General features: G+C 46.6%; 1 protein-coding gene across 2 annotated transcripts in view; it reads left to right on the forward strand.

The window, feature by feature from the left end:
• GALNT9 (polypeptide N-acetylgalactosaminyltransferase 9) overlaps positions 1-12,004 on the forward strand; it is a 198,831-nt gene that overhangs the window by 92,473 nt on the left and 94,354 nt on the right. For both annotated transcript variants that reach the window (XM_079956769.1, XM_079956770.1), the window contains one exon: positions 6,175-6,292. In XM_079956769.1, coding sequence (XP_079812895.1) covers positions 6,175-6,292 — 118 coding nt within the window. The remainder of the gene's footprint in view (positions 1-6,174; positions 6,293-12,004) is intronic.

The following is a 12,004-nucleotide window of genomic DNA, read 5'->3' on the forward strand; positions in this document are numbered from 1 at the left end:
TAGTTCTTTATCTCCTTGATATCTGATGGGAGGGTGCCACTGCCGAGAAGGTGCTGTCACTGCTTTTGCCTCCAAGTAGTAACTCCCCCCACAAAAAAACCCCATCCCCTTTTCATTCCTCACTGCAAAACGTCAAGCCAGAAGTTCACAAAGCCATAGGATCTGGGAGTGAAGCTAAGCAGGCAGAGCCTCATGATGTGCTGGATTCCTTCTTCACACTCCCTGCCACGCAGAGATGGCAGACTTTGGCACTCAGTGGCGTAAGACTTGAAGAACACAAAAGAAGCCTGCTGAATCAAGCCAACAGCCCATCTAGGCCTGTTCTCATAGTGGCTAACTGAATGCCTATGGCCAACCTGACTGCAACAGCAACTCTCCCCACCTGTGATTCCTAGCAACTTGCATTCAGGGGCATACTGCCTTCGATAGGAAAGATAGAACATGACTACCATAGCTAGTAGTCATTGATAGCCTGCACCATGTTTTGCAAACTCTGATGATCGGTTGATTCAAGGCCATGCACTTGCAAGGCTCAATAATCAGCTGTTAGTCAGCAGTTCCCAAGTGCTGGGACTTTGCCGGCTCCACAGTCCACCTTTCACCCTAGCTGCATCCTTAGCTGCCCTGCACCTGATATCATACACCATAAATGGCTTACCCAAAGCAGCCTCAGAGGCTAGACGGAGAGGCCTAATTGTCCATCGGGCTGCTTCCCTCCACACTCACCTGCTCTGCCTATTGATGGACTGCTCTGTTGCATTCCATTATCAACACCTCCTGGAGCCATTAGTCACCTGTCTCCAGTCAGGCTCGCCTCTGCCTTGAATTTTTATCTCCTTATCCCAGCAGTAGTGGCCTGTTAAAACAACCCATACGTTTCTCGCCGATTGCTTAATGTACCATAGAACGAGGCAGGTGATGCTCCATCAAGGTGCCATGCGCAAGTATTCCGCCATCTCCACAAAGTGTGTTTTGACATTCTCTAATTTATCGAAATGAGTTTGCAGTGAAACACGGCATCTTTCTGCCCAACCTCTCGCAAGCTCCCCCTGCTTCAATGGCCTGAGAAAACTCAGTTGTTGTTGTTTTTTGGTGCATATTAAGTCTTTGTTGACGTCTCGCCGACTTTCTTGACATCCTTTTGACTTCAGTGGTGCGGGTGTGGATTTGTGTCACTTTGATTCTAATCAGAAGTTACTTCTCTCCCCTCCTCCTCTGTAAAGACATCTGGGAAATAAAATCATACCGGTGTTTGAGCAGCAAAAGAGACAGATGGCAGGCCAATTTTCCCCCTCCTCCCGGATTGTCAGATTAGATTAAGGCATTAAGGGAGACAAGATCTGTCAGAATAGATCACACCTATGATCCATCTATTCCCACACCCTGTCTGTCAAGAGCAAGGTGTGCTGGTTTCTTCACACTCAAGAGCTAATAAAGACCAAGTATATTATCCCATTGAGGACATTATCAGACCCTCCAAGTGTCCCTATTTCCCAGGGACAGTCCTGGATTTATAGAAACTGTCTTGGTTTCTGATTTGATCCCAGAATGTCCCACTTTTCCTTAGGGTGTTCATATTTTCATTGGAGAAATGTTGGAGGTTATCCTGCCACTGTGGGAAGATGCAAAGTCACCAATAGCACAAGGGCAACCCTAGCTCACCACTTTTGTCTTTGCCAGCTTGGACAGCAGCATTCTCACTGCTCCAGATTGACTTCACAATCTCTCCCCCATCCCAGTACAACAATATCCATTTGCAGTGTAGCACTTGGAAAGCTCCAGCCCTGCCAAAACCAAAAGCCATTTCATTGTTCCAGCGTTAGATGTCCCCGTGCTGATACTCTTCTTGATAATGCTCTGCACCCATCGGCCAGCCCATCAGATTATCCAAAAGCAGTTTGGCCAACATTAATCACCTTTCCCCCTCTCTCTTTCATTCTCTCGCTCCCTGCATCTGTCTTCCTCTCACTACTAGCTGGATGAGAAAGAGTGATTATAAACAAAATAGATTCTGTTTGATTGATTATGGCTGGGCTGGTAGACACTTCGGACTTCCTCCTCACCCTTGACAATGCCGACTCAGACATGTTTTCCTTCACCTCTTGGGATGGGGGAGCAATTTGATCCAGATTGAACATGGGACCTTGTGAATGCCAAGTGGGTGCTGCACCACTGAGCTGCAGCCCTTCCTTGTATGCCCGGTGTCAGGGAACTGACATCAGAGCAAAAAGCGGAGGCAGGGCTCCAGAGCGATGCCGGAGAGGGAACCAGTCGGGGGGAAGGAATTCAGCGTGACACCAATAGAGAGGAGATGGAGGAATCGGTGTCAGGGCTCCAAGACCCTTCAACCGAAACCAGCGGAGAGAGCGCTGGCACGCCCTTGCCATCCCCTTACTTGAGCAGACGCGTTCCGCGCAGGGAACATAGGCGGAGACTTGGGATCAAGCAGCTTTTATGCTGGAAGAGATTCAAGAAACGCCCACTGGCAGATTCTGCAAGTGACTAACAGGTCACGGAGGGCGAGCTCTAACCCTGAACATGTTTGAGCAAACCTTCTAATCGAAGTGGAGGCAGTTTACGCACGAGTAACCACACTATACCATTACACCCGGGCACCACAAATCCACCTTCATCAGGACATATTGGTAAATCCAATGTTTTGGGGGGTTAAAAATAGGCCACAACAACAATGCCAAGGTGAGTTTGACTTGGCATTGGGTAGCCAATTTAGGGAGTGCTATGGCCCTCAGCACTGGCAAAGGAACAGGGGTGTAGGGGGAGCACACCGCCCCCGGCGGCACGATCTTGGTGGGGTGCTATCGTGGCTTCCCCCTATGCTGGGCGCCACACCCCCACAGGCGGCGCACCACGCCCCCAGGGCACATGCCACGTCCCCGGGATGCGAGCCAGCCATGCCCTCCCCGGCTCTCTGCCCCCAAGCCAGAGCTTGAAGCTCTGCCACTGGCCCCCAGCCCCCATGTGGATCTATGGAGAGAAGCACTTCCCTGTTGATCCCTTTCATGGGATATCCCACTGCCAAGGAGGGAAAAGCAGAAGCTCACAATTCCTGCTTGGCCAAAGACTAGGAACAACAACAACTTCTTCTTCTTTATGTCATTATGTCAATAATGGTCAATAGTCAATAATGAGGCAGACAGACACACCTTGCCAGGAAAGGCATTTTGCAAATGAAGGTTATCATCCACAACTGCTGCAGCAGCAACAAGAACCCCAGCTTGCAGAATGACAGGCCTCAGCCCAGTGAATGCTGTGTTTAAGTCCCACTGAAATCAGATGAACAGGATAACCATGACTCCCAAAATGATTTAGCAAAAATGATTTAGGCTTGGCTTGGAGCAGGGGTAATGATGAGAGGCAAAATCCTTGCCAGCATGGCCAGTTGTCAGGGTTGAAAAGAGGGGTGTTGTTGTTGTTTAGTCGTTTAGTCGTGTCCAACTCTTCGTGACCCCATGGACCAGAGCACGCCAGGCACGCCTGCTATTTTTATCTATTGATTTGTTTTACCTTGTGGGCTTATAGCCGAATAAAGTATTATCTATCTATCTAGCACGCCTGTCTTCCACTGCCTCCTGCAGTTTGGTCAAACTCATCTTCATAGCTTCGAGAACACTGTCCAACCATCTCGTCCTCTGTCGTCCCCTTCTCCTTGTGCCCTCCATCTTTCCCAACATCAGGGTCTTTTCCAGGGAGTCTTCTCTTCTCATGAGGTGGCCACAGTATTGGAGCCTCAGCTTCACGATCTGTCCTTCCAGTGAGCACTCAGGGCTGATTTCCTTCAGAATGGATAGGTTTGATCTTCTTGCAATCCATGGGACTCTCAAGAGTCTCCTCCAGCCATGGAGTTTTCTTGGCAGGGATACTGGAGTGGCTTGCTGGTTCCTGCTCCAGGTGGATCACGTTTGGTCAAAACTCTCCACTATGACCTGTCCATCTTGGGTGCCCTGCACGGCATAGTTCATAGCTTCTTGAGTTATTCAAGCCCCTTCGCCATGGCAAGGCAGTGATCCATGAAGGGGTGAAAAGAGGGGTACTCTACCACATATGGAGGCCACAGGTTTCTATCCCTGCCTTCCAGCCTTGGGCAGCAATTCTGTAAATACTTAGCTGTGAGTAAGTCCCATTGAATTCCTCTGAGTATTGCTGGTTTTCTTTCGTGCTCCATTTTCAAGCAGGAGCAACACCAGGCGTCAGATATAAACATGCAAGATGAGCCCGATTGCAGCTTCCTTTTGTATGCATTGAAGTTTATTTCAGAACTTTGCTTGATCGTTATTATTTTTATTGTCATTACAAGCCACAATAGACTTGGCAGGAGGATCTCTGATTCAATTTATCAGTCCTCCGTGCATTTTTTTATTATTATTAAACACAAGGCAAATTGATTAGAATGTTTGCTGCATGTTGGTAAAATATTACTTCCCTGGTAAGAAAGCTGCTGTTCTTTTCTTTCTCTCTTTCCTTCTTTTTATTTTTTAAGGCGGTAATAAAGTTCCATTAGGGGAAGTTTTACAACCGACATCTAATAAAGGAATGAATTGAATCATTGCTTGAATAAAGGGGTAATGGGGCTCTAACGCTCTCATTGTTTTTGGACCAAGGCTGGCTGTTTACAAGGGCTGTGTTGGCATTTTCGTAGTTCTCTTTTGGAGCCTCTCTCTTCAGAGTAGGGATAGAGAAGAAATTAAAATCCGTTTGAGTTCAAGGGCTGATGTACCTATGTAACTTGAGCTTTCCAAAACAATACACAAACCAAATCACAGTCAGGGTCTCAGGTAGCTATCCTCTCCTGTCACCTGCTACCTGTCTGTTCTTTTTCAAAAAAGCTAAGGATGCTAAAGATTGCACCCCGGACCGTCTATATGCAAAACATGTCCTCTTCTTCTCAGCAATGCTCTCTCCCCAACTGTATCAGAGTGGCTTGTATTTGGATAGAAGGAACTGCCAGGACCTTCTAATCTAAACCATGGGTAGGCAAACTAAGGCCCAGGGGCCGGATCTGGCCCAATAGCCTTCTAAATACGGTCCATCGATGGTCTAGGAATCAGCATGTTTTTACATGAGTAGAATGTGTCCTTTTATTTAAAATGCATCTCTGGGTTATTTGTGGGGCATAGGAATTTGTTCATTTCCCCCCCCCCTTCAAAATATAGTCCGGCCCCCCACAAGGTCTGAGGAACAGTGGAACAGCCCCCTGCTGAAAAAGTTTGCTGTCCCCTGTCCTAAACTCACTTACATTGTAGCAAGCCAGTTTAACTTCCTTCTGAATAGACATGGGAAGGACTGCACTGTTTTCACATTGCAGTGGGATATAGGAAGCTGCCATCTAGTTCAGTGCCATTGTCTAAACTGGCTGGCAGCAGCTCCCTATGCAGGTTGTCTTTCCCAGCCCTGGATTGAACTTGAGACCTCCTGATTACAAAGCAGATTATCTACTCCTGAGCCCTTTCAGATCTAGAGTTAGGTTTTTGCTGACTTGCATTGACTGGGTGGGTGGGTGGGTGGTGTTAGAATTCCTGCTCCATGATTGCAGTCATGGGATTGTTGTCTTTCACATGACGGTGTATGTTTTGACCCCACAAAGTGGGAAGTGACGGAGACAGGATGTTTGTGTTACTGTGTTCCGTGAAGTGGGACTATTGTCCTTTGTTCTTTCTCTTTGCTGTCTGATGCTAGAGAGAGAGGGGGAGTCATGTTGCAGTGCTCCGTGTGTTTATATGTAAATTATATGATGCATGGATATGAAGTTCATTTTGACATCACATGGTGTGACGTGGGTTTGTTTGAATATGCCCTTCCTTTCTTAGAAAGGGCCTTTTCTGTGGTGGCTCACCGATTGTGGAATGCTCTCCCCAGAGAGGCTTGTCTGGCGCCATCATTACATGTCTTTAGAAGCCAGGCAAAAACTTTCCTCTTTACCCAGGCCTATGGCTATTAATCAATAGCCTGTGAATGTGTCGGGGGGAGGTAAAAACATAGTAAGAAGTATATTGTTTTATCATTGATGTTCTGTAATGTGTTTTTAATCTTGTACATCACTCTGGGATCTTTTGATAAAGGGCTGTATATAAATTGCATAAATTGTTGCTGCTATTCCAGAGGTGCATTGTTTGAACCCTTTGTCCTTCGTTTGTCCTTGTTTCTGCTCATTAACAGGACACCAGCCATGATTGGTTGTTCGTTTGTGGTGGACAGAGAGTACTTTGGTGAGATCGGCCTTCTTGACCCTGGAATGGAAGTTTATGGGGGAGAAAACATTGAACTTGGTATGAGGGTGAGTGACACATTATTGGCCTTGTGGACTGTAGATCAAGTAGGGCTTGAAGAGATAAGAGCTCTCAGCTTAATGATTTAGCCTTGCTCGTACTAGGACTTTCGGTGTTAACTCATTATTTGAGCCTGCTTGACCATTGACTGTTTCAATTGCTTTATGGTGGCAATCACAAGCACAGCATGCAGCTAGGGAGTAAATGGGACTGGAGTCAGGGGGGATCAGTTCCAAATAAATCTGTCTAGAAACAGACGGTGAGACATCAGAGTAGTCATGGGTTTCAACTGAGAAAGCCAAGATCCCATTTCCTGATCACCTATAAAACTCACTTGGGCAAGTCACTATCTCTACCTTGCAAGGGATGTTGTGAGGGTGGAGCAGAACAGCTCTGTGTGCTTCCCTGAGCTCCTTGGAATGATAATTAGGGACCAAACATAACAAGGAGATGCCGGACAGAGACTCCATGCACCTAAAATGGGAAATAAAGATTGGTTCACATGATACTGCCAGAAATGGGTCAGGGGGCAGTCACTGAACAAGAGGCGAGAGCGGGAATCATCAGCTGACCTTACAACCCAGAAGTCAAAAGTCAGTAAAACCTGTTGCTGTCCAGGTAATGTCTCAGCTATTAGCAAAGAACTATTATAGTTATTTGGGGTCAAGAGGAGTTCAGTGACTAGTCTGTGTCAGCAGAGTCTTTCGGGATCTCAGGAACTGTTGCCCAAGATATGTTCACTCCTAGCTTTCCATAAGGGACGCGGGTGGCGCTGTGGGTAAAACCTCAGTGCCTAGGGCTTGCCAATCGCATGGTCGGTGGTTCGAATCCCCGCGGCGGGGTGAGCTCCCGTCTTTCGGTCCCAGCTCCTGCCTACCTAGCAGTTCGAAAGCACCCCTAAGTGCAAGTAGATAAATAGGTACCGCTTTATAGCGGGAAGGTAAATGGTATTTTCGTGTGCTGCGCTGGTGCTGGCTCGCCACAGCAGCTTCGTCACGCTGGCCACGTGACCCAGAAGTGTCTCCGGACAGCGCTGGCCCCCGGCCTCTTAAGTGAGATGGGCGCACAACCCTAGAGTCAGACACGACTGGCCCGTACGGGCAGGGGTACCTTTACCTTTACCTTTAGCTTTCCATATGATGGCAGCCGCACCACAGCTGGCTGGAATGTCATCAACTCTATGAGACATTTTAACAGGATAAGAAGAATGGATTTGCTATCGAACCCTCTAAATTTGGGAAGGAAATAGTGAATAATAATACAAAGATAATATCAAAGATGTACCAACTTTTCCTTGACTGGGAAGTCAAGGAGGAGGAGGTTAAGGCAGTTATGATTAGATGTGTTCAAGATATTGGATGCCCTATAATGCTGAATGAGTGGGAAAACCTCTGGAAAACAACTATGAAGTTTACAGCATGTTATAACATTAAAGAAAACATGTTAAAGATGCAATATAGGTGGTATCTAACCCCATCAAAGCTCTCAAAGATGTACAAAAACATAGCAAATAACTGTTGGAAGTGTGGGGAAAGTAATGGAGACATATATCATATGTGGTGGACATGTAGAAAGATTAGAGAATTTTGGTGCCTTGTTTTTGATGAGCTGAAAAAAATCTTTGGGTTAGCCTTTCTAAAAAAGCCACTCCAGTTACTACCCAAGGGACCTCCTGATAGCAGCTGATGGGAAAATGAAGAGGCTACCGCTGCCATCCACATTGCTTCTCCTCTGGCCCAACCCAATGAAGAAGCAGGCTGGCTGGAAGTGATGTGATGACAGTGAAGCAAGAGGGTTCCCCAGATGCTCCCAGCATCTGCATAAACATCAGGATGCAGCAGCAGCAGTGAGGAAAGGTCCCAAGGCTCTAGGAACAGAGACTGGGAATAGATCGGTAGAGGCATTGCAGTATGAAGACAGAATGAGAAGAAAGGAAAGGAAAATGGAAAAAATGTGTCATAGAACAGAAGGATTCCAATGAAGGAGGAAGGTGCAGGGAAGGATATGGAACCATGTCTGGGTTGGTAAGCACAGTGGTGAGCCAGGAAATGGAGAGACCGAGACGGAGAAAGAAGTGCAAAGTTATAGGGAAGGAACCAATATACTACAGAAAACTGTGTGGTCTGTTGGCAGGCCACTATGAAAAAGAAGGGTATCTAAACTCAAGTGGCAAATTTCCCACCAGCGGTCTCTGACAGGAAGAGACAACCTGGGGCTCTAAGAACCTCACGTAGCACTTTTCTGACAGCTCCTTTCTTAATGTGGAGGTGGGGGGGGCCTGCATTCCCTCCAGCTGAAATGAACGGGATGCTTTGCGTGCAGATGTGTGTGCAACTCTGCAGTTCTACCCCCTGGTCCTACTTGCACCCAGAGAATTTCTTCCAGATGGGTAGCTACCTTGAGGTGTGCATGACTGTAGATGCCTGGCACAGCAGCCAAAGGCTGATACATAATTAGTGAGCAAAAGCCAAGCCCTGGAGCCCTGGAAGATGCAACTGTGCTGAAAAGTAGACGTTGAGCAGAGGGCTGTTCCAGTGGGACTGGTTCTGGGGTCTAGCAGCATCATAGAAACAGTTGGGGCAAATGCCTCTGGAGAATGTGGCTGGATGCATCTGACTCTCAAATTGCTGCCAGAGAGTCGGAGCAGCTAAATTTGGCGCCTGTCAGCTTTCATCCAACTCCCTGGCGTAGACCGGGCTTAGCATATTCAAGATTGCTTGCTGTGACTTTTTTTCTCAGAGCTGCTGCTAAATGTCTCCTTGAAGGTAGCAGGATGATGTATCAGTGGTCAGCACTTTTAAAGAAGTAGGCTGCGACACATTAAACCAGGCATAGGCAAATTCCAGCCCTCCAGATGTTTGGGACAATTCCCATCTTCCCTAGCTAACAGGACCAGTGGTCAGGGATGATGGGAATTGTAGCCCCAAACATCTGGAGGGCCGGAGTTTGCCTATGCCTGCATTAAAGGATAGATTATGTTTTGGTCCTTAGGGTTGGGCAGCAGGTGGGTATGAATCCCCCAGGTTTTTTTGGGAGGGACATGGGCAGGATCCATGCTATGGTGGGGTTCTACTCCCCTTTGCCACTGTTGGTGCTGCTCATCAGCTTGATAGTCTTTCTTAGCCCAATCAGTTCTACTTCCCAGAGTGCTGGTTCTCCTAGGTCTTCCAAGATGAGAGAGAGAGAGAGAGAGAGAGAGAGAGAGGAAGAGAAGGGACTAGAGGGCTTTTGAGATTATCACCAATGTGGTATGGACTTTGGCAGATGCCTGATACTGATGACCCCTAACAGCAATCTGGAATCAGGAGCCCTAAGTTAGGTATTGGTTGACTATAGCTAGGGAGGAGGACCTATAGCATTCAGCCTAATTTAAGTTGGCCCACAAAGGTGGATTGGAAGAGGGAGCTTCATAGATGTAGTTTTTGTGGGAATGTTCAGGGATTCAGGAGAAGATATATTGTTTGATTATATCCTTTCCAACTTGTGTTAACAAGTTCCACAATTTAGCAGAGTAACATTCCCCTTTTAAAACTTGTACAGCGGATGCATTTGCTCAGGCTCGTTAAAGCCTCTATAATAAGTTTCCTTTCGGTAATTCCCATTCAGTCCCTCATAAAAAGATAAGACATGACACAGTCTTCTATAAAAGTTTAAAAAGAGTTTACTCACACATTCTGTTCACAATTGGATCCCAGAAGGCAGACTTAGCTTAGAAAAGTAATATACTGTACCTGGAAACTATCCCATAAGGAGACAGCTCCTTTGTCCTCTCTTGACTGGAAGCCAAGAGAGCATCTTAGGCTGAGCAGATGTTGCTTCTTTGATGAATGTAGTCAGAGAGAAAGAGATGGTGGCCAGTCCTATGCTTTTGTTACCTGCACAGGTGAGGCCACGCCCACCTCTAGTCACATGCAGAGGAAGTCTGTCCCATCTTAGGAGAAACAGGAAGTTCTGACTGGCTGGTCCAGACACCCCCTTTTATGTCCACTCTAGAGATGTTGTACTTGACTGCTCTTGTGTTTCACATCCCACAGTTTTCATAGAAACATAGAGTTGGAAGGGACCACAAGGGCCATCTAGTCCAACCCCCTGTAATGCAGGAAACTTTTTGCCCAATGTGGGGCCTGAACCTGTGACCTTGAGATTAAGAGTATTGTGCTGTATACCAATAGTAGGGAACTTCAGTCCCCCGAGGGTCAAATGCAGCCCACCAAGCTTCTCCATGTGGCCCTCAGGTCTTCGTCCAGGATGCCACCTGAACCTCAAAGGTTTGCCACTGGGTGAGCTGTACACCTACCCAGCAGATCCTGGCACAAGAGCAGACACTCCAAAAATCTGATGTGGAGAATGTCAGAAGCATCCCCAATTTCCTTAGTCCCATTGTGGCTGCAAACTGCAATGCTAGTATTAAAGACTAGGATGGTTTCAGTCCTGAACATGGGTGAATCCATTGCCAGTCTTGTGAGGTGAATCTGGTCTGGAATCCATTGGATTCTGAGCCAGACTCACTGGTGTAGCTTGGCAACTTTGGGCATGACTTGTATTCAACTGCTCTGCCACCTGGGTGCTGGTTCAGAGAGAGGACCCAGTTATCCTGCTTCCCCAGCTTCTGTTTCAGCCACTGTGAGGATGTGCAGTTGCTCTGCCACCCTGAAGAGCCCTACAGGCGTGTGTGGGTTGGGACTGCAACTTATTCCTTCCTTTAAACTGAAGGCTGCATTTCTCAGGTTCTCATGCAAGAATAGTTCAGAGCTAAAATATCACGGGGAGTGGGGAAGAGAAAGCAAAGGCTGATAGGAGCTAAAAATTATTAGCAAATGCTTAATAATGCTTGAAAATGCCTTTACTGATTAACATTATTTTTCTGCTGAAGAGAAAACAGAAGGCTTCTGCTTGGTTTTGTTATGTCTGATAAACCTTTGTTGAAATAATTTTAATCAACTGGAATCAGAGAATCCTGTCTAATTAATGAGACTGATTTGATTAGAATATTGCCTGGTGACCCTCTAAATCCTTTTTAAACAGTAACATTTATTTCAGATAAGCTTTTTTTGTTGTTTTCCAGCTGTCAGGACAGTATGTGTCTGCAGGTGCATAAGGAACCATGCTCAGTAGCAGAGCACATGGCAAAGATCCCAAATTCATTCCCTGATAAAGAGCCAGTTTTAAGTTGCTAGCCCTTTGTACATTTAGTCTCATGAATTAGAAGAACATTTCTAACCTTTCTGAATACCACCTACATCCCAAAACCTGCATTTCCAGCTGAAATTAAACTGAGGAAGAAGAACCAACCAATTTGACCAATGCATGGAGGCTGAGGCTATCAGTGACCACATGAAGGCTATGTTGTGTCATATATTCTACTCAATATCGACCCAGAGCAAAACTCCAACGTATAGTTAGCAGAGTAAAAACATAAACATGTTGCAGGATTCCCCACAAAATAGACCAGAGGCAATTGCATTTCATCCAGCAGAGCTTTACTGCTACTGAAGGCAGTTGAGCATAATGGTCACAAATCCAATACATTCAGGATTGGCACTGTCCATAAGAAATCCAGTTGCACAGAGAAATGCAAACTGATGTGTTGGAGACAGTTGAAGACAGTATGCCTCTGAATGCCAGTTACTGGCTATTCATCATGGGGAGCATGTTGTTGTTCTCACGTCCAGCTTGCAGGCTTCTCACAGGCATCTGGTTGGCTACCATGAGAACCACAA

Source organism: Podarcis cretensis (assembly GCF_951804945.1).
Source record: "Podarcis cretensis genome assembly, chromosome: 16".
In the NCBI taxonomy this organism is placed as follows: domain Eukaryota; kingdom Metazoa; phylum Chordata; class Lepidosauria; order Squamata; family Lacertidae; genus Podarcis; species Podarcis cretensis.